Genomic DNA, 27,397 nt, shown 5'->3' on the forward strand with positions numbered 1-27,397 from the left:
AAATGTGTTCAGCAAAAAGAGAGTTTCAGTGTATTTGCAACAGGCTATCATTTAGTTGATTTCTAAAACCTCTCTATAAGAAAACTAAGCTTTTGGGCACCAGTTAAAAAGGTAAGAGAGAAGAATGATAGGAAAAAGTTCTGCCAGCTGTTTGATGATGAAATTATAATGAGGAACAACAGGGGTAGGAAGTGAGGGTTAAGACTGGAGGCACTACTTTCAGGAAGATGTACAACTTTTTAAAAAATCAGGATACAAAAACATTGACAAGCCTTCTCCTTTCAATTGCGAGGTATCCCAGTTAAGATTTCCTCCCGGCTGCCTCTTTCCAGCAGTTAATGTTGCAGCACTTTTGGGAAAATACAGATGCATTTCAGATGTTCTTATGCCTGCCAGATGTAGCATTGATGTTAGGATGGAGGAAGGATTTGATGATGGCAAAAGATTTCCATGGTCACATACTGGCAAGCAGGGGTCGTAGAAAAAGAGCTGCAGGCACTCATTAGCATAACTCATTAGCACAACTTATTTGCATATGCCACACCCCTTGACATCACCAGAAGTGTCATTAGCATAACTGATTTGCATATACCCCACCCCCTGACATCACCTATCCTGGCTGTTTTGGACCCAATCCTGGCCATTCAGGGCCAAAATTGGGTCCAAAATGGAAAAAAGGGGCTGAAAATGGCCGAAAAGGGGCCCCAAATGGTCAGGATTGGGCTGCTGCTGAGCGGGAAAGTGATCCACCACCTGTCAGAGGCCCGATCCTGGCCATTTTGGGACCAGTCCTGGCTGGTTTGGGTCTGATCCTGGCCATTTCGGGCCTGAATTGGGCTGTTTTTGGCCCAGATCCAGGCTGAAATGGGCCCATAATGGCCAAAAATCAGGTTGGTGGGGCCACCTGACATGTGACCTTTGTGGAGAACTACCAGAACTGCGTTCCTGCGCGTTCCCCATCTAAATGAGCCCTGCTGGCAAGGAGAAGCGAAGAATAGGGAATTCACGCTGCATGGGGCCTGCTTGCTGCAGTGGGTAGTAAATACATTCAGTATGAGCATTTCTGCCCCTCGTACAGCACACAGTTTGGGAGTTACTGCTGTAAAATTTTTCAGCTCATTCCGCTCTCTGCTTTGATAGCCATAAAATATGCACACTACTGCAGGACTAAGTATGGGACTGTTGACATCTTGAACTACAGCTTTGCAGGGTTACAAATGTCTTGCTGTTGCCTCTCTAGGCTTCTCCGTTCTGATCAGGAGAAAATAACTGCCATGTGCAGTAATCCGATTTTTAACGACAACTGCAGCCCATATAAATAACCATTTCTAACCACTCTTCTGTGCTGGAATTTAATAACTGGTGGAGGTGGAGGGCAAGGGAAGATGTTAATTTTTTTTTTCTTTTTATTTCATCTGCCCCCACTCCACCCCCAATAGGCTGAAAAGGATGGCAGCCCACAGTTGAATAACGGCATGATGTTTGTTTTGTTTGATAACAGATAAAGCGAGAAAAACCAGAAACAATACCAGATTTAAAAGATTTGGTCCAAGAGAAGTTTGTGGCCCGGGAGAGAACGAACAATGACGGTCAGCTTCAAAGCAATGAACAATTTGTCACTTTTAAGGAACAGCTGAAGCAAATGAAAATACAGTGTAAGTCTTTGCTTTGTTATTGGGCTCCCAAAAAATTGGATGCAAAATTGAGTATAAACAGTTCATCCTTTCTCACGTATCTACCTTTTCCTCCCTCCCTCCCTCCCTCCCTCACCCCCTGCCTCCTATGGACCTAAAGTGGAGAAAGAGCCATTCCGAGGGCTTCCCAGGAAGATAGGAACCATCTCTTTCTCTCTGTGCACACTTCTCAGCTGCTTTAGGTGAAGCCCGATTGCCCAAGTATCAAGCAGGATTCTTTCTTTGGGAGCCCTCAGCCAGTCGTTATTTACCATCCTCATCCCTTCATTTGCTTAACCTTTGTGCTATAAAGATTTCTTCCAATGTGCCGAATACACATCACACAAGTCCAATTTTTGTTTTAGTTTACTGTTTAACATGCAAAGCCCCCCTAACTAGGTTACTTGTGGTACGTGTGTGTTAATTCACTAGCGAATTAAAGCAAAAACTTATATATTCAGGGAGGGAAGGCTGCATGGTATAGCCTGATTTTGTCAAGTCCTGGAAGCTTAGTGGTGTTGGTACTTGGATTGGGAACCACCGAGGAAGTCTCTGCAGAGGAAGGGAAAAGAAGTCATCTCTGCTTCTCACTTACCTTGAAAGCCCTTTGCTGTGGTTGCCATAAGTCAGTTGTGACTTAACTATAATACGTATGTAGAATATATTCAAGCATGCAAGCCTTCATTTGCATTTTTCTCCTAGAACTGACTTGATGCAGTTTAATAAGCAATGATTTTTTTTTCCTGGAGTCTCTCTCTCTCTCTCTCTCTCTCTCTCTCTCTCTCACGGTGCTAGTCTTATTTGCATACATATATAATGTAAATCTTGCTTCACATCCCTTTTTATGTTTGAAGACTGAGTGTGTTTTTTTTATTTTATACATCTGCCATATTCTCTATTTGATAGGATCTTTTAAAAAAGGATTAGGTAAGCTGTTTTCATTTTGTCACTCTAACAAATTGCGCCGGTTTCACAACCCAGGATATGTTGCAACCCTAAAGAGACCTTTGCTTTAATCATGGCACTAGATTGTTGGAAAATGCTTACAGTGTCTGTTCCCAGGTTTACAGCTTGCGTTTGTGAACCATGTAACACTTCAGCATATTAAAATCTCAGTGGCTTTCAGACTTGAGTTCCAGAGAAATCTAGTCTTCCCAAAAAAGGTCAGCTAAGGTACTGGGAGAGCGTCCTTTAAAGACAACATGCCCACCTCCATGAAATTCCTTCTGACATGGCTAGGCCAAAGGGGAGCATTTGTTGTTACTTAAAATGCAAGCTTGCTAATGAATATCTTATTGTTGATTGTTGTTTTTGGTGCTGAATCTGTTTTTATGGTGCTGTTTTTATGGTGATTTTATTTTTTGCCCTTCTAAAGTTCTGCTTCTATATATCCTGCTGTTATCATACTGTGGTTTTATTGTTTACGTTTGTTTTGTAAGTTGAATTTCAGTATTTGTGAAATTTTGCTTGCTAGCCACCTAGCAGAGATGCAGCGTATAAATAAATACCATGTGATAAACATCAAAGGTGGCAGCGATGTATATTTATTGAATTAGGTGAGGTGTCGTATGTATTATTATTATTTTATTCTAGAGCACATTGGCCTGCAAATGTCTTACAACCTTTAGGTGCAAATCATGCTCAATGGCTGCTCAATAGCTTCAGTGTTTTGAAACGGACGGATCCTGTGAACATGTTGCTGTGCCTTAGCATCACAGTCCTTGCATACAATTTTTCTGCTCAAAAATGTGGGGATGTCACCGTTTCCCCCGTTTTAACTGACCAAGGCCAGCTAGCATTCTCTGCAGCAGAGGCCTGAAATACCAGCAGCAGTCAGGTCGGATCAAAATTGCATGCAGTGTATTGCTCGCTTGTCTTCAGCAGGTAAGCCCAAAGTAGAGAAGAGAGCCAGTGTGACTAGAGTGTTGGGCTAGGATCTGGGAGGCCCAGGTTCCAGTGTCAGCTCTGCCGTGAAAGCTTACTGGGTGACCTTGGGACAGCCACATACACTCAGCCTCGCCTACCTTGCAGACTTACTGATGTGAGGATAAAATAAGCGAGGAAGACCCACATATGTCACTCCGAGCTTCTTAGAGGAAGGGTGGGATAAAAATATGCTAGACAGAAAGTAGGTTCGTCCAGACGGAAGAAAGGTGGCAGCTTGGATGCTGGCCCTTGTAGAGGGACCACAAGCAAAGGAGATCTGGAAACCTGCAGAGCTATGAAAGCAGAAGAAGAGAGAATTGCAGAAGGTATCGCTTGTCACGTTGCAAATGGAAAAGCGGCACCTGCTTCTATTATCTATTTTGCCCAGCTCTTAAAGGTAGAGACTCCTTTACGTTGGACCGCCCTAAGCTCTTGAATTCTGAAGTCCAGCGGCAGCTAGAGGTAAGCACAGGATACTATTTAGATCATGGAAACTTACTTTTTATCCATGATGCGTTGAGGCGTTTGGTTCCCTTTCCATACAATTAGCCAAGTCTGGACTTCAAAAAAACATATTTCGCCTCTATTCTAAAAGTGTTGCTGGCACTTTTCCAAGATTGACAACACCAAGCTGCTGACCTCATCTGTATAATTTTCATCCTCTGCATAGTGATAAATTGCTGCTGCCCAGCCATTGTGTTGTAATTCGTAATTTCCAGGTGTTTGTATCTCCTGAAGCTGAAAGCTGTAATAGCTGAAGCTAGACCTGTTTCCCACCCTGCCATTGCCTGCAGAAGAGGTGCACGCCCAGAATGTACCATAAAGTTTTGGTCATGTGGCCAGGTTTTCTTAAGCACTTGGCTTATCGGGATTCCTTCATGAATTAACATAGTTATGGTTGGCCTTTAATTGAAGATTGTCTTGTGAGCGTTGTTGCTGTGAAACCGTCTCACTGTTGAACTCAGAGGCATTCTGGCCACTTTATGGAAAGGACCAATTGAGGGCGCTGATTTTTGTGTTGTCGTGGTTAGTATGTCAGGCTAGGATCTGTGAAACCCAGGTTCGAATCCCCACTCTGCCACGGAAGTTCTCTCGGTGACCTTGAGTCAATCAGTCTCACAGCTTTGCTGTTGTGAAGATACAGTGGAGGAGGGGGTCAGTGATGCTCCCATTGGGGAGGAAAGCTGGGTGTATTTATCTAAATATGTAATTGTTGTCAGGGCTTTTTTTCTGGGAAAAGAGGTGGTGGAACTCAGTGGTGGAACTCAGGACCGCACAATGACGTCACATTGGGTCAGCTGGAACAAAGGGGGAGTTTTTTAAAGTTTAAATTGAGCTCCGCGAAAATTGTCACATGGCCGGTGGCCCTGCCCCCTGATCTCCAGACAGAGGGGAGTTTAGATTGCCTTCCGCGCCGCAGCAGCGCAGAGGGCAATCTAAACTTCCCTCTGTCTGGAGATCAGGGGGCGGGGCCACTGGCCATGTGACCATTTTCAAGAGGTGCCGAAACTCCGTTCCACTGCATTCCTGCTGAAAAAAACCCCTGATTGTGGTCAATTGCCAGCATCACTTCACAGACACTTAATTGTCTAGTCAAGCCTAATGTGTTAGATATCTCAGTATCTACTCTGCAAACCTAAAATACTTTTAGCGACTGCTCCCTTTCCTCAGGGAATTTTCAGAATTCTCGGTCTGTGGGCAGGGCTAGGGATCTTCAGCAGAGAATCTTAGCATCTTCACCAGACTACAATTCCCAGGATTCTTTGGGAGAACCCACAACAGTTGAGTAGGCATAAAAACAGATATCAAAATGCAGGAGTAAATCCCATGCTATAGGAACTCAGGAAGGTTTTGACCCCAGGAATCTGGGGGGTAGATTATTTATTTAATATATTTTTCTCCTGGCTATTCCCCAAATAACTCAAGGAGGCCTATCTCAATCTCCTCTTCCCCATTTTATCCTCAAAGCAACCCTTTGGGGTAAATTAGGTTGAGAAAGAGTGACCCAAGGTTAGCGATTGAGCTTCCTGGCAGAACGGGGACTTGTATCCAAGTTTTCCGAGTGTATCCTAGTCTGGTACCTTAACCATTACACCACACTGCCGTGTGCGCGCGCATAGCTTGATTTCTCACTCCTTGATTTCTGAGTGCTTGAACTCACAGCTGGGTTTATTCATTTACAGTTTGCTTTTCTTGCTGAGGCTCAACGAAGGCAGGAAGGGACTCCGCTCTCTATGATCTACTCATTCACACATGCAAGGGTGCTGTAGTGGTTAGAGTGTTGGACAAGGAGCTGGGAGCACCAGGTTTGAATCCTCACTCTGCCATGGAAGTTCACTGGGTGTCCTTGGGCCAGTTACACCCTCTCAACCTACTTCACAGGGTTGTTGCGAGGGTAAAATGGAGAAGAGAAAAATATCGTAAGCCGTTTTTAGCTCACGTGCTTGTCATTAAAGTTAGCCTCCGTATCCATATGGAACCTTCCTGTGCAGAGGCAGCATGGCTCTTAATACTGGTTGCAAATGCCGGGAAAGGGCTGTGCTTTCACATCTTGCTTACAGGCTTCCCAGAAACATCTGGTTGAACTTTATCAGGAATGTGCTAATCCACAGGGCTGTTTGGTCTGACCCATCAGTGCATCCGGGCATATGCTCTACCTCTGAGCCACGGTTCAGGAAACCTTTTTCTCAGGGCTTTTTTTCCTGGGAAAAGAGGTGGTGGAACTCCGTGGGTTGCCCTCGGAGAAAATGGTCACATGGCTGGTGGCCCCGCCCCCTGATCTCCAGACAGAGGGGAGTTTAGATTGCCCTCCGCGCCGCTAAGTGGCACGGAGAGCAATCTAAACTCCCCTCTGTCTGGAGATCAGGGGGCGTGGCCACCAACCATGTGACCATTTTCAAGAGGTTCCAGAACTCCGTTCCACTGCGTTCCTGCTGAAAAAAAGCCCTGCTTTTTCTAACCCAAAAAATTCCCAATGTCTCCAAAGAAGGCGTGATGGGGAGAATTGTATTTATACATATTTTTTTTCCCCTCTTCACATCTTAAAGTGGGATGAAGTGTTGCTTGGGAGAATTAAACCCTGTGTCTTCATGGATAATGGTCTTCTGCTTTTAGCGTTTTTCTCCCAGCCTGGCTCTGATGCTAGGAGGGAGCTAAGCCTAAAGAAATGTCCTAAAGGCATGGGCAGCACAGTGAGAGAGTAAGGGGAGGGGAAGGTATTTCGTTCCCTTTCCTGTGTACTCCTTTAATCTTTTAAAAATGTAGATCCTCCTCCACTTGTGAATGCATGGCCATGTACAGTAATATGTGGTGATTCTGCCCTCACCCCATCATGAATAGCTTGGACTGTAGAAGGAGACTCTCAGATGAGTGACCTGTTATTATTATCTTTACATATATATATATATGTATATATATATATATGTATGTATATGTATATGTACATATATATATATATATATATATATATATATATATATATATATATATATATATATATATATATATATGTATGTATATGTATATGTACATATATATATGTACACAGAGATAGATCTGTGTAGTTAGGGACAAGGAACTTTATCATAAATTCATAAACCAGTCCCTTGGGGGAATCTAGAAAAGACTGGCATATACCTCGCACTTTCGATCCTTATGGGTTCACGAGTCAGCTCGTAGTCTATTGTCTTGGTTTGCCAGTTAAGGCAGTGTATGCCTTGAAAAGTCTGGAAGCTTCAACAAGTTGTTGGTGTGTGAAAAAAATCATTTTGGGGCACAATATTGGTTTTGACTGTCTCGTCTCGTAGCAACCAAGCCTCGGGGAGGAAAGTAGTAACTCTGCGTTTGCAGTGGAACTTCTCTGCCATAACTCCAGGTGGAAAATCTTAAATACCTGCTTTTGAAATACTGGAAAGGCATTTTGCAAGGAGAGAGGCAAGAAACTTGGTTGAACGCGGATGGTGATCTTTATCTTTTTTTGTAATGTACTGATGATAGTTTTTAATAGTTGCTTTTGAGTTACTGGGGAGTGTCTTGAGATGGTTGAAAGCCACTTTAGCAGCAGGTTACCATGCTTTTAAAAACACACAGATAGATCTGTGTAGTTAGGGACAAGGAACTCTATCATAAATTCATAAACCAGTCCCTTGGGGGAATCTAGAAAAGACTGGCATAATAACAAAAGAACTTTAAAGGGGGACTCCGGGGTGATTGTGCTTAGTCAGTGACAAGTTTCCGGATGAATTCTATCTTATTAGGTCTCTCTAAAGGCAATGGTTTCCTGTCACATAGCAGATATGATAGCGTGGCAAGTCTAGCAAGATGGTATTATCGCTTGCTAATGCAGGCAAATTGTGCTTCTAAGTATACAACTGAGTTTTGCATAGAAATGTTGCAGGGTGCAATTTTTGCATTTCCTTACCTTTTGACCCCACTATTTACATTTTTCCTATGCCTCTTTATATATAATCTTCCAACTGAGGATGCACGATGCTTCTGACTGCAGTCTATGAAAACTACAAGAGATCAGTCTCTAAGAGAACTCCGTTTTTGCTGCAGCAGACTAACATGGCAACTCCCTCTGGACCCTGCAATAATACTTCACATTTGTAGGGCCGGGTGGTGTTCAAACTACTTCAGCTAAGCCGTTTGAATCCTGACACCAACCTGGTTAGATAAATCAGTAGTATTGTCCTCCGGTTGCAAACTGGGGGGCGGTGGGCAGCAGCAAATAGGTTGGAAGACTGAAGGAAGTGAGTTGCCTTAATGAATTCAGGGCAGATGTGAGATTCACACCAAGGACTCCCCAGCTGGAAGCTCTGCTGTTTCTCTGCAGCAGCGCTTAACAAGCGGGGACAGGCAGTAACACCGTGCTTTTACGATGTAGCTAATTTATTCTCTCAACACACCAGTGAAGTTACACTAGATAAGTAGTACTATTTCCACTTGACAGGTGATAAATCTGAGGAAGAGGTGTTAGTTTGTCTGCCCAAAAAACTAACCAGAACTCATTGCAAAGACTTGCACTTTAGGTGTTCCTAGTTCGGGACAAGGTGTTACGGATCTTGTCATTGCTTTCTTATCCCACGCGCTGACATTTCTAGGTCCACCTTATTTTTGCTGACTGTTTACAGCAGCGAGGTGCTATTTTTATACCTTTGAATACCATTTCTATGCTACGTGTATGCAAATGATCCCCAAATAACGTTGAACAAGGCGGACCATTTTTACAGTGGAAAAAAATCCTATGCAAGGAAAGAGAAGTGGGTGCAGCCGTAAAGCTTCACGAGTTCGTGAAATCAAAGTAGTTAGCTCGTAAAATTAGGTCTCCTTGCTTTTCCCAAAAGTTCTCTATCTGCTTGCTGTTTGGGGGACGGATGGGTAGGTGGGAGGGCAGGATCGGCCTGTATTTTGGGAGTGGTGTCTTTTTTTTTTAAAGATTATAATGCATATCTCAGAAAAGATTAAGGTACTGGCTGTCCTGACTGAATGAATCTCTCTAAGCCTTTCTTTGCTGACTTTTAGCCTCCTGCCACACTGCTGTGACATGGTGGTGGTGTCTTTTGCTGGTTGTCACGGCTTGTTAACTTCTCCCAGCACAGCACTAAACTCTGCTGCGCTGAGCCATTGAAGGGAAATGTGTACCACTCGGGCTGCATCAGAAGGGGGGTGGGTGGGGTGGAGTTGGAAACTACCACTTCAGATCGCAGAAGGGGGAATGCCATTTTTGAAGACTTCCCCCACATTTTAAAAAAACAACACCCTTCCTTTCAGCAATCAGAAAACACTTCAAGAGGACACCCTGCTGAGCTATTTTCTCCTTGTGGGAACATTCCCCCCCCCCCAATCCCAATTTGTTTACAAATGTGATCATTCACCTGAAGTAGTACCATCCATGCATCTGCTCTAATCCTTCGGATCGTATTGCTTAGTCGACCTAGCTTTCACTTTCACTGGAGCTGTACCACTTTAGGCCACAGATAGGGGCTCTCTTGGATAATTTATTAGAACAGGAGCAAAGAACAGAATTACGCTGATTGCTAAGAGCTGCTATCTTCTTGGACATTCCCAAGACCGCTCCTTCCAAAGAGCGTTATAGAATACCATGGCCCTCTCACTTTCCATCGCAAATTACAACATGGCCCTGCATTATATCCTGCCATTCCTCTGAATTCTTGCAGTGATGCTCCGCAGGGAAATAGCTGTCCTTCCCCCTGCTCAGTACGCCTAACAAAATAACAGAATTCGTTGTCCAGCATAGCCTTTATATGAAAGGCCATAAAGCAGTTGTGGAAGGTCCACATAGCCTGGCTTTGCCAGCCACTCCACCCGGAATGGCCAAAACAGGTTGGGGTAGGGTGGGAAGCATCAGCTGTAGAACTGAGCCACAAATGTGGTCATCCAGCAAGCTCTCCGTGAACACATCCAGAGGGCATCCCCGAAGATTGGCCCTTCCAGCAGCCTGCAGGGTCACGACTGTGGAGCCTCCTTCATGAAAGATGCCAGAAGGTCACAGAATGTTGTTGCAGGACTGCAAGGAACCCGATAGGAGCACAGACCATTTACAGAAGCACTCCTCGTTCTAGGAGGGTGGAGCCCTGCTGGATCTCTCTGGACCTTTTTTTAGTGTTTTAAGAGCTGAGCCTGGCCCTAGTAGGTGTTCAAACAAGTTGTCAGCCTCAGAGCTATCCGAGGTCCTGCAACGCAGCCCAACACCTGACAGCCTGTGCTTTGGGGCCTGTTTTAGTGAGAACTTCACTCAGCCCTCTGGGTGCCCAGCCCAGACTGCTCAGTATGTCTTCAAGAAAGAACTTCAAGGCAAAGGACGCCTGATCATGAGCAGAGTGGTGTTCTTTCTGAAGGGGTGCTTCCTTGCCTGTCTGGAGACTGTGGGAGCCGGTGTCCTGCACCACACCCTATTGTGGCACCAGTAGTGGAACTTCAGAGGTCTTGAGGTCAGAGGAATAAAAAGTACTTCTGCCAAAATGTCAGTCCTTGGCAGGCAAATCCCCAATTCCCTCACAGCAAGCACTCAAGTGCATTGGTTGAAGTAACTTTTATTAGAGATCTATACAGTCCAAGTGATCTATACGAATGCATTGGCTATTCAAAAAGAGGTAGAGTTAGTTAGAGGGAAACTTCCCGCCCTTTGGGTCCATTAATATTCTGGCACGAAAACCCCAAAGAGGTACATGGGAACTGATTAGTTTAGGCTAGACATAGTATAGGATGAAATAATCTCAGTCTCTGAGAAAAGATACATTGTGCACTGCCCGCAACTTGCATCCAAGGACACTTACTGTATACCTTCAGCAGATAACAGATAACCCCCACTGGCTCAGTACATTTCATGTTAGCAGTTTACACACTGCTAACATGATTAATACAGGATACAGAATGCAACCTTAGCAAACAGTTATGATCAGCACAACATGCAAGACATATTAATGGCCGGTATGCATACATGACACCTATGATGGCCCACTTCGGGTGTCAGGGCCCCCACGAATAACTAGGTGAAGCCGCCTTCTGCTGAGCCAGATCATCAAAGTCAGTGTTCTCCTCTGACCGGCAGCAGTTCTCCAGGGTCTTTTGCATCGCTTAATAACTGGAGATGCAGAGGATTGAACATGGTACCTTCTGCATAGAAAGCAAATGCTCTGTCACTGAGCCACAGCCCTTCTCTAGACGCTGCACTGCCTGATAAATGCGCTGAGATGAGATGGCAGCCTATGAAGAAGTGAGCTCTTACTCATGAAAGCTTGTACTGGAATCAGTCTTGTCAGTCTTTAGGGTGCCACTGAACTTCTGTTTTCTAGCGGTGAAGGCCATCTTCAACATCACCCGTCGCTGTTGCATGTGTTACCAAACCTCTGGGCAGAGCAAAGCCTTTAGGTCAGGGGTGGGCAATTGTTTTGGCTCGGGGGCCACTTTGTGGGAGCGGAGGTTAGCGGAGGGCTGCACCGTTTAAAATGATTGCATTCATTAGTTAACTTTGCATTTCAGAAAAGGTATAAATTGTATCATAAAAATCAATAAATATAAATTAAATAAAATAGTGGTAGTTTTATTCAATTTATTTATTGTGCTAATTTCATATCATCTATAGCTGCAAGCACATTTAATTTTAGGAAATCTCGGTTCAAGGCGGATTTTTCTGACTGTCTTGGTGGGCCACAAAAAACTCTGTAGTGGGCCGCATGTGGCCCGCGGGCCGCAATTTGCCCACCCCTGCTTTAGGTGGCTTTCTGAGTCTTCGGTCCCACCTTCCTCTGCCAAAGTCTTTAGTTGCCTTGGAGGTTGGAAAGGATTGGATGGGTTTCTTTGAGAACAATCACATTCCCTGGCAAGCACACAGAGAAAACCCATTTAGCTGGAATGCAGGGCCCCCCAACCCCTTGACCTGCAGTGTTGTGACTGAGTGACTTTATTATCATTACTTGGAAGAGTGACTTTGAGATCCTTTCCAGCAGAGACTTACGCCAGCCCAGGGTCAGCAGTTAAGCAATCGGCTACTGAGCACTGTAGCGTTCAGCAACATTCCGCCCCCCTCGTCAGATCACCCTGTTCCCATATTTCCTGACTGTATAAGTAATTCATTTGTGCAACTTCAGTTGAGTTTCAAAACCATTACGTCTTGTGACCGTGCTTAAGCTCACCAGTACACATTTCAGATGAGTAATACCCATGTGAACAAATGCTAGAGGTTGCCTCTCCTCCATTTCTGGAAAAAAAAAATCTAGGTCTTTAGTGCCACTTTTAAAGGGAATCGTTGCTCACAAAGGGATGTGAGATTTCATGCTGCTCTGTACCATTCCCCCCCCCACCTCCCCGATGTTATTATTTAATTGTTGAGCAATAGCAGCAATTAATTTCTAAGGAATCCTCAGGCTGCATTCTCACACTCTGGGGAGCTTCACTGCTTTTAATTTTTTAAAAAAACATGTACAGTTGTGCATAGGACTGCAGCCTTAAATGGCATGAAAAGAGTTACTGGTTTATTTAATTTCCATGTTTTGTGCCTCATTTTTCTCCTCCATGGGGACCCAAAGTGACTTACATGATTTTATTTTATTTTCTCATTTTATCCTCACAAGAACCCTTGTGTGATAGGTTAGGCTAAGAGTCTGTGACTGACCCCAAGGTCACCCAGCTTGCAAGCCAAGGCAGACTGGCCCAAGGTCCAAGGCAGGGAGGGGATTTGAAACTGGGTCTCCCAAATCATAGTCCAACACTCTTACTACTATGCCACGGTGGAATTATTGGCTCATTATAATGCAATGTTCACGCCCGAGATGCAAAAGGAAGCAGCTTGCGGTGGTCCTGAGGGAGGCAGACACACCTTGCTCTGTTTAAAAAAGGGTAGCCAACACTCTGGGCCCCCAGTCACAATTGCACTGGGCATAATCTGAGAGATGATTGTGGAGAACTCATGAGAGGGCTTTCCCGTCTGCAGCCACCAACGTTTGGGAAGCCCTTCCCCCCAAGAGGTAGAATTGGCTCCATCCTTGCAGGCTTTCAAGTGCTGTTTAAAAACACACCATGTTCCGGAGGGTCTTTGAAACATAATTGACCACTTATTGCCATAAGGTTTTGGTACTGTTTGATTCTTAGTGCTGTTTAAACTGATTCCGTTGCTTATTAATAATCTGCACTGTTCCTTGTTTTCCTTTCATTGCTATCTACCTTGTGTGTGTGTGTGTGTGTGTGTGTGTGTGTGTATGTTTTAACTTTTAAAAAAAGAAAGATTGAATGCAAATGTTACTAAATAAATAGTGATTTCAATACATGGTCTGTGGCCTTCTGAAAAATTCTCAGACTCGGAACTTAGAATGTCTGAGCCCTGTGGCCCTCCACCAGTTTCACCAAGTTTGGGCAACCCAAGCGAAACAGAGGAGGAACCCCTGCCTCTCTCTGCCTTTCTTAAAGTACGTCTAGACTCGTAAACAGAAGTCACTGAGCAGTCCTCTTCCCACAGTCAGAAGCCCAATAAATAATAGCACCTTGATTACTTTATCACACTCTGGGCTGCAAATAATAATTACAGCAACGTAAGCCTCATGAATCAGGCCTTCGCATTAAAATGCAAAGCAAGAAAGTATCACTTGAAGAGGCCACTGTAATCCTGCATAATTGTTTGGCAATCAAGTGTGGCTGCCGGGATCTATCTACATAATTATCCCTTAGGTTTTCCCTTAACACCCACCTCTGCACTGGTAGTTTATTGTTGTAGTGAAGACGAGAGATCTGCAGCTTCCCCTTCCAAAATCCCTCCTCAGCTTAGCAACCTGAACAAAGAGGAAATTGGCGTGATTTATTTTGTGCACGTTCCCAATGGGTGGATCAGCATCCTCTCTTGCCTGATATGCCCCTTTTGGACGTCTCCCCGATTTTAAAAACACAAGTAGGCATAAGGAGATCGCTGCTAGATCAGACCAAAAGCCTCCCTCATTCAGTATCCTGCTTCCAGTCGCAGCCATCTGGATGTTTCTGGGAAGCCCATAAGCAGGGTGTACGAAAGCTCCTCCTTGTTGTTTGGTCCCTAGCAACTGAAACTCAGATACATTGCCTCTGAACTCAGAGGATCCATTTAGCTAACATGGCTGACAGCTGTTAGTTAGCCTGTCCTCTGTGACCTTATGTAATTCCCTTTTAATGCCATCTAAATCTAAACTGAAGGTAATGTCAGAAACGACCCTGGTGCATGCTGCTGAATTGTCCGGACACATTTAGAATGTAAATGTACCTACAGAAGTAAATGTTCAAGGACATATATTTAAATTCACTTGCCCGTACTTGGGGAGTGCTGAACCAGGGATGCTTGGCTGAATTCCTTGCCTCTGCTTCTGCTATAGTGGTGGCCAATGATGGGACAGAAGGAAAGGAACTCACAGGGTAATAAAGGAAGGACATGGGACAGGTTGCATTTGATGTCACTGAGGTAGGGGCTCCACACAGAGTTGAAGTTTCCTTTGGCAGAGCAGTTTTTTAATTTTTTGAAGGGGTGGATATTACAACATATTGTGCATTTGTACATTGTGCAAACCTGCTTGCTCTTAGCTAGCACTGTCCCTTTATGGCTTCCTTGTATTGCTGGTTTGAAATAATGTGCTGCAGAGAGGAACCCCCTGCTAATCTTTTGGCAGTGCAGCTTTCAATTTGGGGAAGACTCAACAATAGTTGTTTCCTTAGATCTTATTTGGAAAACAGTGAACTGACCTTCACTGCCATTTCCATATTCAGCCCTTCTTTATGCTCATAACTGACAGCATCACATGTTGTGCATTATCGGGAGCAGGGCTTTTTTTCTGGGAAAAGATGTGGTGAAACTCAGTGGGTTGGCAGGCAGCACATGGGGCAACTCCCAGCAGGAGGTGCTGCTCCTGGTTTCAGATGAGCGCACGCAAAGCGCTCGTGCACTCCCCGGACCTTGTGATGATGTTCACTTCCAAGAAGTGATGTCATCACGCAGGGCGCAGCTACCCCCAGGAGTGCTTTCACAAGAGGGGGAGTATAAATTGCCCTCCGCGCGCTGGCGATTTAAACTCTCCCCTTGCTCCAGCTGACTGGTGCCAGTCAGCTGGAGCAAGGGGGGATTTTAAAGTTTAATGGTCACCTGCCACGTGACCATTTTCTAGAGGTGCCAGAATGCCATTCCACCATGTTCCAGCTGAAAAAAAGCCCTGATTGGGAGAACTGAAAGTGGGTAACCTGTTTGGCCAGAAGTCCCACGAGGCAGAGGTGGGGGTGGCCATATTTTGTTTTGGGACTTAAGACTGGTTCTCTAGCACCAAATCGTTCTGAAAATATGAGACGCAACAGGAACGGAGACCCTAAGGGGAGGTGGAAGAGGAGAGAATGAGGGCCTGGACATTGTTCATGGTTTGAGACCAGGCCTACATATGCAGCAGAATGAGGTGGTAGGATCCTAAGGTGGTACGATGGACTGCATACACAGGAAGCTATCTGATGCAAGCCCATCTCATTCAATAATGTCTTGTCCAACAGGCAGCAGTTCCTCAAGCCGAGAGAGATTTTTTTACCCAACTCTTGTTGCTTGAGATACTTTACTTGGAGATGCTGAACCTGGGACCTGCTAAGGGGTGCACAGTCCCTCCAGGATTGGAGGTGGGTGGGTGAGGCTGGGTTTTGAAAACTGCTTTTGTACTGGAGGCTGGAAGGAAGTTCAGCAGGGGGTTACTGTAGCACATAACTGTGATAACTTCCCGATGAACTTCCATCTGTTGACTTGCGTTGCTCTCTCCAGAAAGAATTGCGTTCAGCAGAGAACTTTTCCATTGGTTTCCTCTCTGTCGGATTTTCTCTTTAGGCGAGTAGTATTTGGTTGGTTTTTCAAAAGAGAGCTACTGTTTGCTTAGTTGATTTAACTCTGAAGATGAGTTACGCCGCCGCCGTAAGATGGAGCAAGAGATGTGAGTGCTTTGGGTCTCACAAACAGAAGCTACCCCTGCATGCCTCATTTCTAATGCTTCCAGCAGCTTCATATATGAGGATACATATACAGAGACAGAGGGAGTTGTATAGTAGTTAGAGCGTTAGACTAGGGTCTGGGAGACCCAGGTTCGAATCCCCTCTCTGCCATAGAAGTTTGCTGAGCCAGTCACACATTCTCAGCCTAACCTACTACACAGGGTTCTTGGGAAGGTCAAGTGGAGGAGGGCAGAATGATGTAGGTTCCTTTGCGGGGGAAAGGCAGGTTATAAATGAAGCCAATAAAATAAATACAAGTACATAAATAAACTATTCCGAGCAAGGAAAAGCAGAGAGATCAACAGCCCTCCCTCTTTTCCTTTCCCCGTGCTGGAGTTCTTTAATTACTGCATTTCCTGTCCCGCCTTTCTTCCATGAGGAAACTGAAATTGGCTTACATATGATTCCTCAACAAAAAATTACAAAACAACGTGGAAGCTTTTGAATTTCCCAGAACTGTTCGTTCAACTTGGATGTACAGTGCACAAACAAAAATGGGCGGCGGGGGGAGGAAATGCTTCAAGGCATGATGGGAATCTACTTGGCTGCTCTCAGGATCTTAAATTGGGGTATGGGACATACTGCAGGCTTAATTGAATTATTTATTTGTTAATACATTTTTAGGCTGCCTTTCTACCAAAGAGAGGGTCCCTGGGGCAGGAAACAAAAACATTAAAATGAGATTTAAAACATGCCGTTAAAACATAACATGGAGGCATAGGAGCAGGAAGGAGGGTCAGTGAGGGCACATCAAACAAAACAGGAAAGTCTTCACGCGCTGGTGGAGGGCAGTGATAGACGGAGACAGACAAATCTCCCACGGAAGGAAAGTCCATCATTTGGGGCTATGACTAATAATGCCATTTCTTGGGTTGTCAAGCGCCAGATAGCAGGGCTCCCTAAGCAGGACCGCTCGAGATGACCAGATTGGACAGGTGGATTCACAGTGGGGTAGGCGGCCCTTAAGCTTTGCTGGCCCCAAGCCATATAGAGCTTTAAAGGGCAATAACAGCACCTCGAATGGGGCCCAGAAGCAAATTGGGAGCCAGTTGTAGGTGTGACAAGACTGGAGCGATATGGTCCATCTGACGTACTCCAGCCAGAATTCAGCCGCAGCCACCGATGCATCGCTGGGTGTGAGACAGATTTCAGGATGCACCACCAAACATTCTACTGGAACAGAGAAAGCAAGAAAAATACGTGCATTTGCTTTGAGAATATAAACATCGGCAGTTCATCCCCAGGAGGTCTCCTGTTCAGGTCTTTCACCGTACAACAGCAGCTTATAAAACCAAGCATTAGTATCCTCCTCCTCTTTATCTTTCATAATTTACCTGCAGTGGTGGCTGGCATACTCAAGGCACATAGTACCTGTGAACCAATTCATGTGATCGGCTGAGATTGTTTGTATTTACTGAGCGATAAGCTCTCTTCCATTTGCAGGTATGTTGTTCACCTAACAAGAAAGGTCCCGTCTATGAATAGCTTGTGAACGACAGCAATTTTGGGCGACCGCATTAGCATCTGATAACAGAGCTGATTCCTTGATAAACATAGGTGTCTTAATTGGTCTTACTGCCGTGTTTGGCCAGGTGACTAACAGTACAATCCTAAGCGGAGGTGCACCTTTTAAAGCCAAAGTTGCCAACTCTGGCGTGGGAAATTCCTGGACATTTGGGGGCGGGCTGCAGAGAAGGATATTGGGGGAAGGATTTTACCTAGCATCTATGGTTGACCACAGAGTTTGCCCCTTGAAGCAGCCATTTTCTCCAGCAGTTGTAATACTGGGGGGACTTCAGGGCCCACCTGGAGGTTGGCAACCCTATTCTAAGCCAGTTGATTTCCATGGACTTTGAAGGGTGTGATTCTGCTTAGGATTGCAGTATAATGTACCAACTTGCCAAAATGACCTGATTTTCTTCAGCAATTTTTTTTTTTAAAAAAAGGAGAACCGCGTCTATCTCTAAGGCAATGGTGATGTTATTAACCGGAGTTATAATCATACCCTTTGATTGATCACACCTGGCACATTGATGATAGCTGTGCTTTTAATTTTTTGGAGAAAGTAGTGGTCAGATGAGTCATGAAACCCAATGTTTAAAAATCCGGATTGTAAAGGGAAAAAGCAAAAAAAAAAAGGGGGGGGGAGTGTGTCTCCATAATTTATTTGGCTCCACTCCTGTGCTTATTGGTTGCGTATAGACACCATAAACATTGCTGAGGAGCAACCATGGAAACTCTTGTTTTTCCTGCCACTGCTAAATTTACTCTGGGTTGAATATTAACACTGTGCCTGGCAATACTTTCAAAGCAAAAAATAGCTTTGGGGTGACTCACCGTGACTCATTTTACTGCTCGGCCTGCAATACCGCCTGGAGGTTGACATTGAACGAGTTGGCAACCTGCAGTGCTGCAATTTTTTTTTTCTAGGAACTCTGAACACATCTCATTCTTGCAAATCGTCTTGTGCAATAATATTAACAGCCGCAATGTGTTTGTTTTGCTTTCAAAGTCGAATGAATCAGAGAATGGTGAAACATGCATTCTTTTTTTTTTTCGTTGTCGTTATTGAAAAAGGCATTTCTCCCTCTCAGATTCTGGACAATATGGGTTCTCAGAATTCTGCTCATGGCTTCAGGAAATTAGCTGATTGCATTATGATTTTAAGCTTAGTAATGCTTTATCCAGGTTAAGTAACCTGTCACTGTTAAACTGTTCGAATATCACTTGGGGAATGCTGCATATCGCTGAAACTGGAAACCTCTATGGCGTGAAACTCTTCTGCTGTCAAAAAGTTTGTAATTATGAATGGTCAGGCATCTCTGAGAGTGCGATAAAACCCCTGGACTTTATTGGCTCTGAAATTGCACAGCTATATTCCAGCATAGAAGTCCCCACTGGAGAGAGTGGTATAGAGGGAGTTACTGAATGGCTGACTGTGAGACATCTAATGCTACCATCAGATTTAGATCACAATTATATATATTGAAGCAAAAGCAGGCAGCTGAAAGTAGGGTGGGTATTCTGCATAACTTATTCAAGTCTAGTTTCTGATAGAATTTAACTGGGATTGCAGACTTTATAATGCAATCCTAAGAAGAGCCACATCCTGCTAAACTCCTGGGTTTAGAACTGGGTAACTGAGATGAATTCTACTGCTCCGTTAAGCAAAGACTGAAGCCCTCCTCTAGCCTAAGGAAATGTCTTCCAAAGAAGCCCAAGTGCAGGGAAAGAGAAGTGGGTTTTAAAGATACACTGGGAAAACCAATGCTGTAGCAGCAGCTGCCATCCTAACGTTATTTTAATCTGCATAGCCAATCAGATCTCCAGTGGCCAATAAGCCCTGTTGGGCAGGTGCCTAGCCCCACCCACTCTCTAAAGACACTTGGGGAGCAGATGCCGTGGTGCTTGTGGGCACCACGTTTGGGACCTCTCGGCTGCAAGAAGAGCTTTTGGAACCGCTGGATCCACATCACTCTGTTTACGATTGCGCTGTTAATCTGTCTTGATTGGCAGAGTAATCAACCCAAACACTATTTGATTAGGAACCAGTTTTGATCAGCGTTTTCAAATTTTAATCAGGATTCAGATTTAGGTCATATTTTTAAATGTTTTGAGACTGTTTTGATTATTTCTGACACGTCACTGCAGTAGGAGCATTAAAAGGGAACATTTTAAACGGACTTTGCTTCTAACAGGAACTGTTATATCTAAGCAGGTTCCTTTCTGGCTTCCTTCAGTGTTTAAAAGAGTACCCATATTGATTTATTTGCATAATTTTTACCCACTTTCCACCCCAGTGCTTCCAAAGTGGCATACAGCTAAAAGGAATCAGTAGAACAAATAAAATAACATTTGTAATACTTCAGAATCCATCTCTAGAGTAAATGCCATAGATACAACTCCATGGCAGAATTAACCAAAAAAAAGGGGGGGGGGGGACTTCTGCTAATATGCCTATTTATTTAACAGGGTAGTCTTAAAATTCAGGTGGTTAATCAACTCAGCATTCTTGAATCAGTTGACAGTCCTAGATTTAATCTGGAATAGTTCTATTAAATTAAATTAATAAAATTTGTTTTCCTTTTTGGTTGGGAATTGAAACGGACAGACAGAAATTGAAGCCCCTGAGCTAGCAACTATGGTAAAGAGGTTATTAGGCTCCACCTGTTTTACTGAGACTCAAGGTAGATTATAGCATTAGAAAAACGTGTAAAGTGTAACAAACATTGCAAGAACTGGATTACAAAAATCAGAAAACAATATAGTATAAGCAAAGCATTTCATGTAATAAACCACAATTCTATTCCCTTTATGAAATTTGTCCCCCTGACAAATTCCATATCCTAAAACCCTGTTCCCTTTATAAAAAATGTCCTCCTGAACAATTCTGCTATATAAATATATATGAATGAGGCCTCACATGGATTGGTATCGGGACCGGTACTATTTCATTTTCAGATTGTGAAGAGCTATAGGAGGATTCTGTACATGGAGTGAGTGAGCAACAATGTGGAAAATAAAAGTTCGACATGGGTGTGTCAGGTGATGCACATTGGAACGGCGACATCAACAAAAATCCTGATTTTAAATATTGCTGATGTGATCTGAACTGGCTGAAGCTGAAATTGAAAGAGATGTTGAGGTTGTTGAGCAAAGCTCAACGAAATTGTCAACTCATTGCGTGGCAGCAGTGAAAAAGGCAAACTCCGTGCTGGAGATGATTAGGAAAGTGATTAAGAATGAAGAAGGCTGAGCCGCAGAACATAAAGAGGTATCTGCAATTAGAATTACATATTAGGCTAAATGGTGCAATGTGTTAAATTTACAAATATATGATTTTTTCTCCCCTCTTAAAAAAGAAAGAAAGAAAGAAAGAAAGAAAGAAAGAAAGAAAGAAAGAAAGAAAGAAAGAAAGAAAGAAAGAAAGAAAGAAAGAAAGAAAGAAAGAAAGAAAGAAAGAAAGAAAGAAAGAAGGCTAATGTTGCCATGTCTTTGTATAGACCTATGGTGCGGCCTTGTTTGGGATACTATGTCTATGTCTGAAGAAGGAGCAGAGCTGGGAAAAGCACAGAAGAAGGCAACCAAGATGATTAAGGGGCTGGAGCACTTTTCCTATGAGAAACAGCTGGAGAGTTTAGGAGTTTTCAGTCTAGGGAAAAAATGCTAAGAGGAGAAATAAAAGATTTTAAAATTGTGTGTGAGGTAGAGAAAGTGGATAGAGGGAGTAGGACTCAGAAGTACCCAATTAAGTTGTTGAGAAATAGGGCCAGGACAGGCAGACAGAAATACTTCTTTACTCACCAAGTAAATGAACTGTGAAATTCACTGCCACTCTACAAACCCAGTGGAAAAGGGGTTAAGACAGATTCATGGAGGTTATGTCCATCGTGGTAAGTAAAGAGAACCTCTATATACAGAGGCAGCAAAACTCTGAATACCAGCGCTTGGAGGTAGCATCGGGGAAGACCTCAGCTCCCTTCTATTATGGGTTTTATTTACATCAGTCATATCCCGCCTTTCTCCTTAGTGGGGATCAAAACTGGCTTGAATCGTTCTTCTGTCCTCATTCTCACAACAACTCTGTGAGGTAGGTTAGGCTGATGGTGTGTGGCTGGCCAAAAGTCAGCCAGGAAACTTCCATAGCAGAGAAGGGATCCAAGGATGGGTCTCCCAGACCCTAGTCCAGTGCTCTAACCGCTATACCACACTGATTCTCTACTGTGTTGGGCTGATGGTCCTCCTCGTCCACTACGATCTACTCTGATAGCATTTGCTATCTCACCTGCCCCAGACTAACCTTGAATGGGCACCACCGGATACATAAACCAAGAACAACAAAAAAAACTCCAGTGTACAGGAACCACAAGGTTCCACATTCTCTCAAAAATAATTTTTATATGTATTTATATATTTTTTAAAAATATTTTTTTTAAGTGCAAAGTGCTAATATCGTGCAAACAGTAATCAGTACATATAACAACAACGTCAATCAATATTCATCCTAATCCAACTGGTAAAGTTAATCAATATGCATACAAGTCCAACTGGTAAAGTTCATCAATCCATGAGCATTGCAATCAGTACGTGAAGGTAAGAGTTCCAGTATATCACACAAAGGTCAAGACAGTGACCTCCAAATCCAATTATCCAGCAAAAGAACTGTAGCTCAGCTTGTTGACCTTGTTGTTATATGTACTGATTATTGTTTGCACAATACTAGCGCTTTGCACTTTAAAAAATATTTTAAAAATATAAATACATATAAAAAATTTTTTTGAGAGATTGTGGAACCTTCTTGTTCCTGTACACCGGAGTTTTTTGTTGTTCTTGATCTCACCTGCCCTGCATGCGCTAGTTCAGAAAAGCTTACGCTGAAACTAAAAACATGTCAGTCTTCAAGGTGCTCTAAGTCTCCTGTTTATTTCTTGCCGACAGGGCTGTCCAAGATCTTCCAGCCCTTTATGCAGAGATGCCAGGGACTGAACCTGAGACCTTTGACATGCAAAGTTTATGTTTTACCACAAAGAACAGCTGTCAGTTGGAGCAAACATGCTGGATTAGATGGACCATTTGTTGAAGATTGCTTCATATGTCCGTATGAACTGCTGTGTCATCTCCGTCTGCCAGTCAGCAATCCAATAACTGTTTGCAGTAGCAATCGTTACCTGGAAATTTCAGCGTTTAGTGGAATTATTGCCCTTGTTTATCATACTAATCAGAGGTAACTAGAGAGGCAGTGTGGTGTAGTTTTTGAAGCTTGCTGGGTGATCTTTTCACTTAGCTAATCAACCTCACAGTGTGGTTATGAAGGGGGTAACTGGGAAACGTGTTCATTTATCCAGTTGGTCTTTAAGGAGCTACTGGACCGGAGTTTTGCTCTTATGCCACCTTAGAATCCTTGAAGAAACAGTGGCATAGAAATGCATGAAATGAAATCGGTGTGATTATGTTTTCCATCGTTACCAGTGTGTCATCTCAATAATCCTAACACGAGAACATGTTTTAGGGTGTTGTCATCAATGTACATGGACACTGCAACGAGGAAACCCGAAAGAGATTGAGACTTGGAAGAGCAGCTGTGAGGGAGCTAGATAAGATCCTTAAACATAAAGATGTCTCTCTGAGAACCAAGAGCAAGATAATCCAAACTATGGTATTCCCCTTTGCCATGTATGGATGTGAAAGCTGGACAATGAAGAAAGCTGACAGGAAGAAAATGGATTCATTTGAAATGTGGTGCTGGAGGAGAGTTTTGCGGATACCATGGACAGCCAAAAAGACAAATAAGTGGGTACTAGATCAAATCAAGCCTGAATTCTCCCTAGAAGCTAAAATGACAAAACTGAGGTTATCATACTTTGGTCACATTATGAGAAGACAAGATTCTCTGGAAGTCAATAATGCTAGGAAAAGTAGAAGGCAGTAGGAAAAGAGGAAGACCTAAAACGAGATGGCTTGACTGAATAAAAGAAGCCACGTCCTCCAGTTTGCAGGATCTGAGCAAGTCTGTTAATGACAGGACATTTTGGAGGTTTTTCATTCATAGGGGCACCATAGGTCAGAGGCGACTTGACAGCACATACCACACACGCATACTTTGGGTACATGGAAACACAGTTGCAAGGATGCAACAGATAACACACACACCAATGTCTTACCATATCATGTCCTATGCATTTGAGTGTTAGTAGTGAGATTTTGTAGAATTGTTTTGGAGAAATGAAAATGTCGGCTTAACATATGTGTTTCTATGATTGTAGGCAATAATCATCTGTATTTCCAGACCTGGGATCTAAATTTAACCCCCAAGTGGCAACATGGGGGTCACAAACATTAGATACAGTCATGTGACAGGAAGCCATGTGGCATCAGAGTCATGTAACAGGAAGACAGGGAGCCAGAGTTATAACTGCAAAGATTGGGGGCAGCAGCAGGAGAAAAGCGAGTACAGAAACTCAAGATAAACATGAAGGGGGATGTTATAGTGTGGAACAAGCTAACAGAGCTATGAAGGCACCTTCTTCACTCCTCAGCACATGTACCAAAAGAGGCAGGTGTGGCGTTTGCTGCAGTTCAGGTGATAAAATGACGCCTATATAGGGACTCACAATGAAGCAAGTGAAGAAAACTTCAATATGTATTATAACAAGATCAACTATGGATATTCTTTATTGAGACTAAAGAGTTCCACTGATGGAAAACAAATTACGGATATTGCCTTGATGTTCTTTGATAAGTCATTAATGTAATTAGAATACCTCTTTCTCAAAGCCTTTTGAAAATCTCTCGCTTTTCCTGGATTCACTTCTTGTTTCAACAATATGCAGTTGTGTTCGTGGCATTATTCTTTTTTTACACCACTTTTTGTACTTCTAAGAATTAGCCCATACTTACAGTGCAATCCTAAACAGAGTTCCTCCAGTCTAATCCCATTGATTTGAATGAGTTTAGACTGGAATAATTCTTTTTAGGATTGCACTGATAATTTCATAGTTTAAACAAAACATTGTCTTTTCTTTATTTGCGTCGAGTCCTTTAGAAAAGGTTTACATGTATCTTGTTCAGAGAGAAAGTATCTCCCCGCTGCCATCTTCAAGCCTCTTAATATAACACTGGTATATTATTTTGGTAACCACCTTTCTCCAGTGATTATATATTAATTTTTGCTTAACTCTCAGTTTATTTATTGCAAATAAACTTAGAAATTATCTCCTGCTCTTCTCATAACTCCTTTTTTCCTAGCATGCTAACTCGGACATTTTAGATTAACAAATTGATTTTGGATAGCATGTTCCTTTGAGTGTCAAGATTATGCTGGAATGAATGTGTCTTCAGAGTGCTACTGGACTTCTCTTAACACCATTTATTCTTCCAAGAAAAAACATAGGAAGGTTGGAAGGTTGATAACAGATCTTGGACCTTCTTAAGCAGAATTATAATTATGTAGATTTTCTGATTAACAGGTTTTTGTGCCTAATGAGAGATCATTTCTGTTTGTGTTGAATGGCATAACTTTTCTTTTAGGTACCCTGTAGCCAGTAACCTCTCCTACCTGTATTATCAAAAATAATGTCAATGGAACCGCAGTAGAAACTCTAAATACAAATTGGCTAAAAAGTCACAAATACCAAACCTAGTTTTTAACCAATCCAAGAAGTTGTTTCAGAAGGTACTTTAAATGTAGAAGTTACCAAAACCTGAGAAGGCGGACTATGTATAGTCTGTATTGTGAAAATGAAACAACATTTCTCCAGTAGCACTTGGATTATTTTTGGATTGGCAGATTGCTTTTTTCAAGAAGTTTTTGTTTCTTTTATTGAAGCTTTTTTTTTTTTTGCTTCTGTCAGAATTCTAGAGAAGTCCCATCCAAGCATAAATCTCACAATATGCCTTGAAATTTTGCTTTTAAGTGGGAATTAGTGGTGCTAAGTAGAGATGAGCAAGAACCAGAAAAAAATGAACCATGCAGTTCATGGTTCGTCACTAGGGGTGTGCAAGCCAAAAATTTTCGGCTAAAGCCGAAAGCAGAAAGCCGAAAGAGGATTCTCTTTCGTATAAGCCGAAAGCTGAAACGGCCAGCCGTTTCGGCTTTCGGCTTTCGGCTTACTTTCGGCTTTCGGCTTTCGGCTTTTTCAATGGGAAAATGCCTCCGGCGTCTTCCTGGACGTCTGGGGGAGGCATTTTCCCACCGAATCAGCCCAAAATTGGTGGGGACCTTCCTCTAACCCCTCTCTACAAACCCCCCAAGTTTCAGACCGATTGGACTCTGGGGGGCCATGTTATGGCCCCCCAAAGCAGGTCCCCCTATCCTCCCATAAGAAAGCAAAGGAGCAGCATATTGTTAGCATGCTGCTGCTCATCTTCATTATTTCCTATGGGGAAAAATGAAGAAGCAGGCTTCCTTTGCCAGGGGTGGCATTTTGCATGCAAAATGCCCCCTCACCCTCAGGGGCCCTTCTCCCACCCCTCCTCCCACCCCCCACCAAGGCTCAGCCTGCTCCCACTTGGGGGGGCATTTCATGGCCTCCCCAAGTAGGTGCTCTGCTCTCATCTCTACCACTGACAGCTGGGGGAGGCTTGTCTTGCCAGGGGTGGCATTTTGCATGCAAAATGCCCCCCAACCCTCTGGGGCCCTTCTCCCACCCCCACCAAGGCTCAGACTGCTCCCACTTGGGGGGGGGCATTTCATGGCCTCCCCAAGTAGGTGCTCTCATCTCTACCACTGACAGCTGGGGGTGGCTTGTCTTGCCAGGGGTGGCATTTTGCATGCAAAATGCCCCCCAACCCTCTGGGGCCCTTCTCCCACCCTTCCTCCCACCCACCACCAAGGCTCAGACTGCTCCCACTTGGGGGGGCATTTCATGGCCTCCCCAAGTAGGTCCTCTCAGCCCCTAAAGTCCACCCCTTACAGCCCCACACAAACCCAATTCCCCCCCAGCTGCCACACACAGACCCAAATCCCCACATTAGCCCCTCACAGACCCAAATCCACCCCCACCTGCCCCACACCCATAACCCCAGGAACAGGCTGGCAAAGGCCAGCCCTCTCCCTTTGTTCCCTATGCTGGAAACTTCTAAACTCTCTTTCCCTGGGCAATTCTGCACAGCCCAGGGGTGCCACAATGGTGGGCACACTTCTGAGTGCCAGCTGGTCCCTGTGAAAGAGCACCTGAACCACAGACACCCTCCCTCAAATTCCCCCACCAACTACAGAGATGGCTGGCCAGCCAGCCCCATTGTTCCCTATGATGGGAACCAACTGCACAACAAAGAATAAAACAAGAACAACACAAAATAAAGTTTTAAAAAAATTATTTTCTCCCTTCCAAAGTACAAGTAGGCAAAGCATTATGACACATTACACCAGCAGTCCCCCACACAGAAAAATAACACAACTCACTTAACATCAGAGAATCACAAAGCACGATTCCTGTCAAAAACACTTTATTTCTTGAACAGCTTTAGGTTACACAGCAGGGGGGAACACCAAAGGGCATGGCAGCACTATCTTACACAAAAATAACACAACTCACTTAACATCAGAGAATCACAAAAACACAATTCCTGGCAAAAACACTTTATTTCTTGAACAGCTTTAGGTTACACAGTAGGAGGGCACAACAGGGCATGATAGCAATGTACTACAAAAAATAATACAACCCACTTCACCGTTTTTGACAGCAATTGTGTTTGTGTGATTCTCTGATGTGAAGTGAGTTGTGTTATTTTTGTGTAGTACACTGCTTTCCTGCTCTGTTGTGCCTTCCTACTGTGTGACCTAAAGCAGTTACAGAAATAAAGTGCTT

The 27,397-nt window shown here is 43.7% G+C and overlaps 1 protein-coding gene across 1 annotated transcript in view; it reads left to right on the forward strand.

Moving 5' to 3' along the window:
* NSMCE2 (NSE2 (MMS21) homolog, SMC5-SMC6 complex SUMO ligase) overlaps positions 1-27,397 on the forward strand; it is a 277,066-nt gene that overhangs the window by 122,022 nt on the left and 127,647 nt on the right. The window contains exon 4 of the mRNA XM_054984764.1: positions 1,502-1,655. Within this exon, the coding sequence (XP_054840739.1) occupies positions 1,502-1,655 (154 nt within the window). The remainder of the gene's footprint in view (positions 1-1,501; positions 1,656-27,397) is intronic.

Source organism: Eublepharis macularius, chromosome 7, assembly GCF_028583425.1.
Source record: "Eublepharis macularius isolate TG4126 chromosome 7, MPM_Emac_v1.0, whole genome shotgun sequence".
Taxonomy (NCBI): domain Eukaryota; kingdom Metazoa; phylum Chordata; class Lepidosauria; order Squamata; family Eublepharidae; genus Eublepharis; species Eublepharis macularius.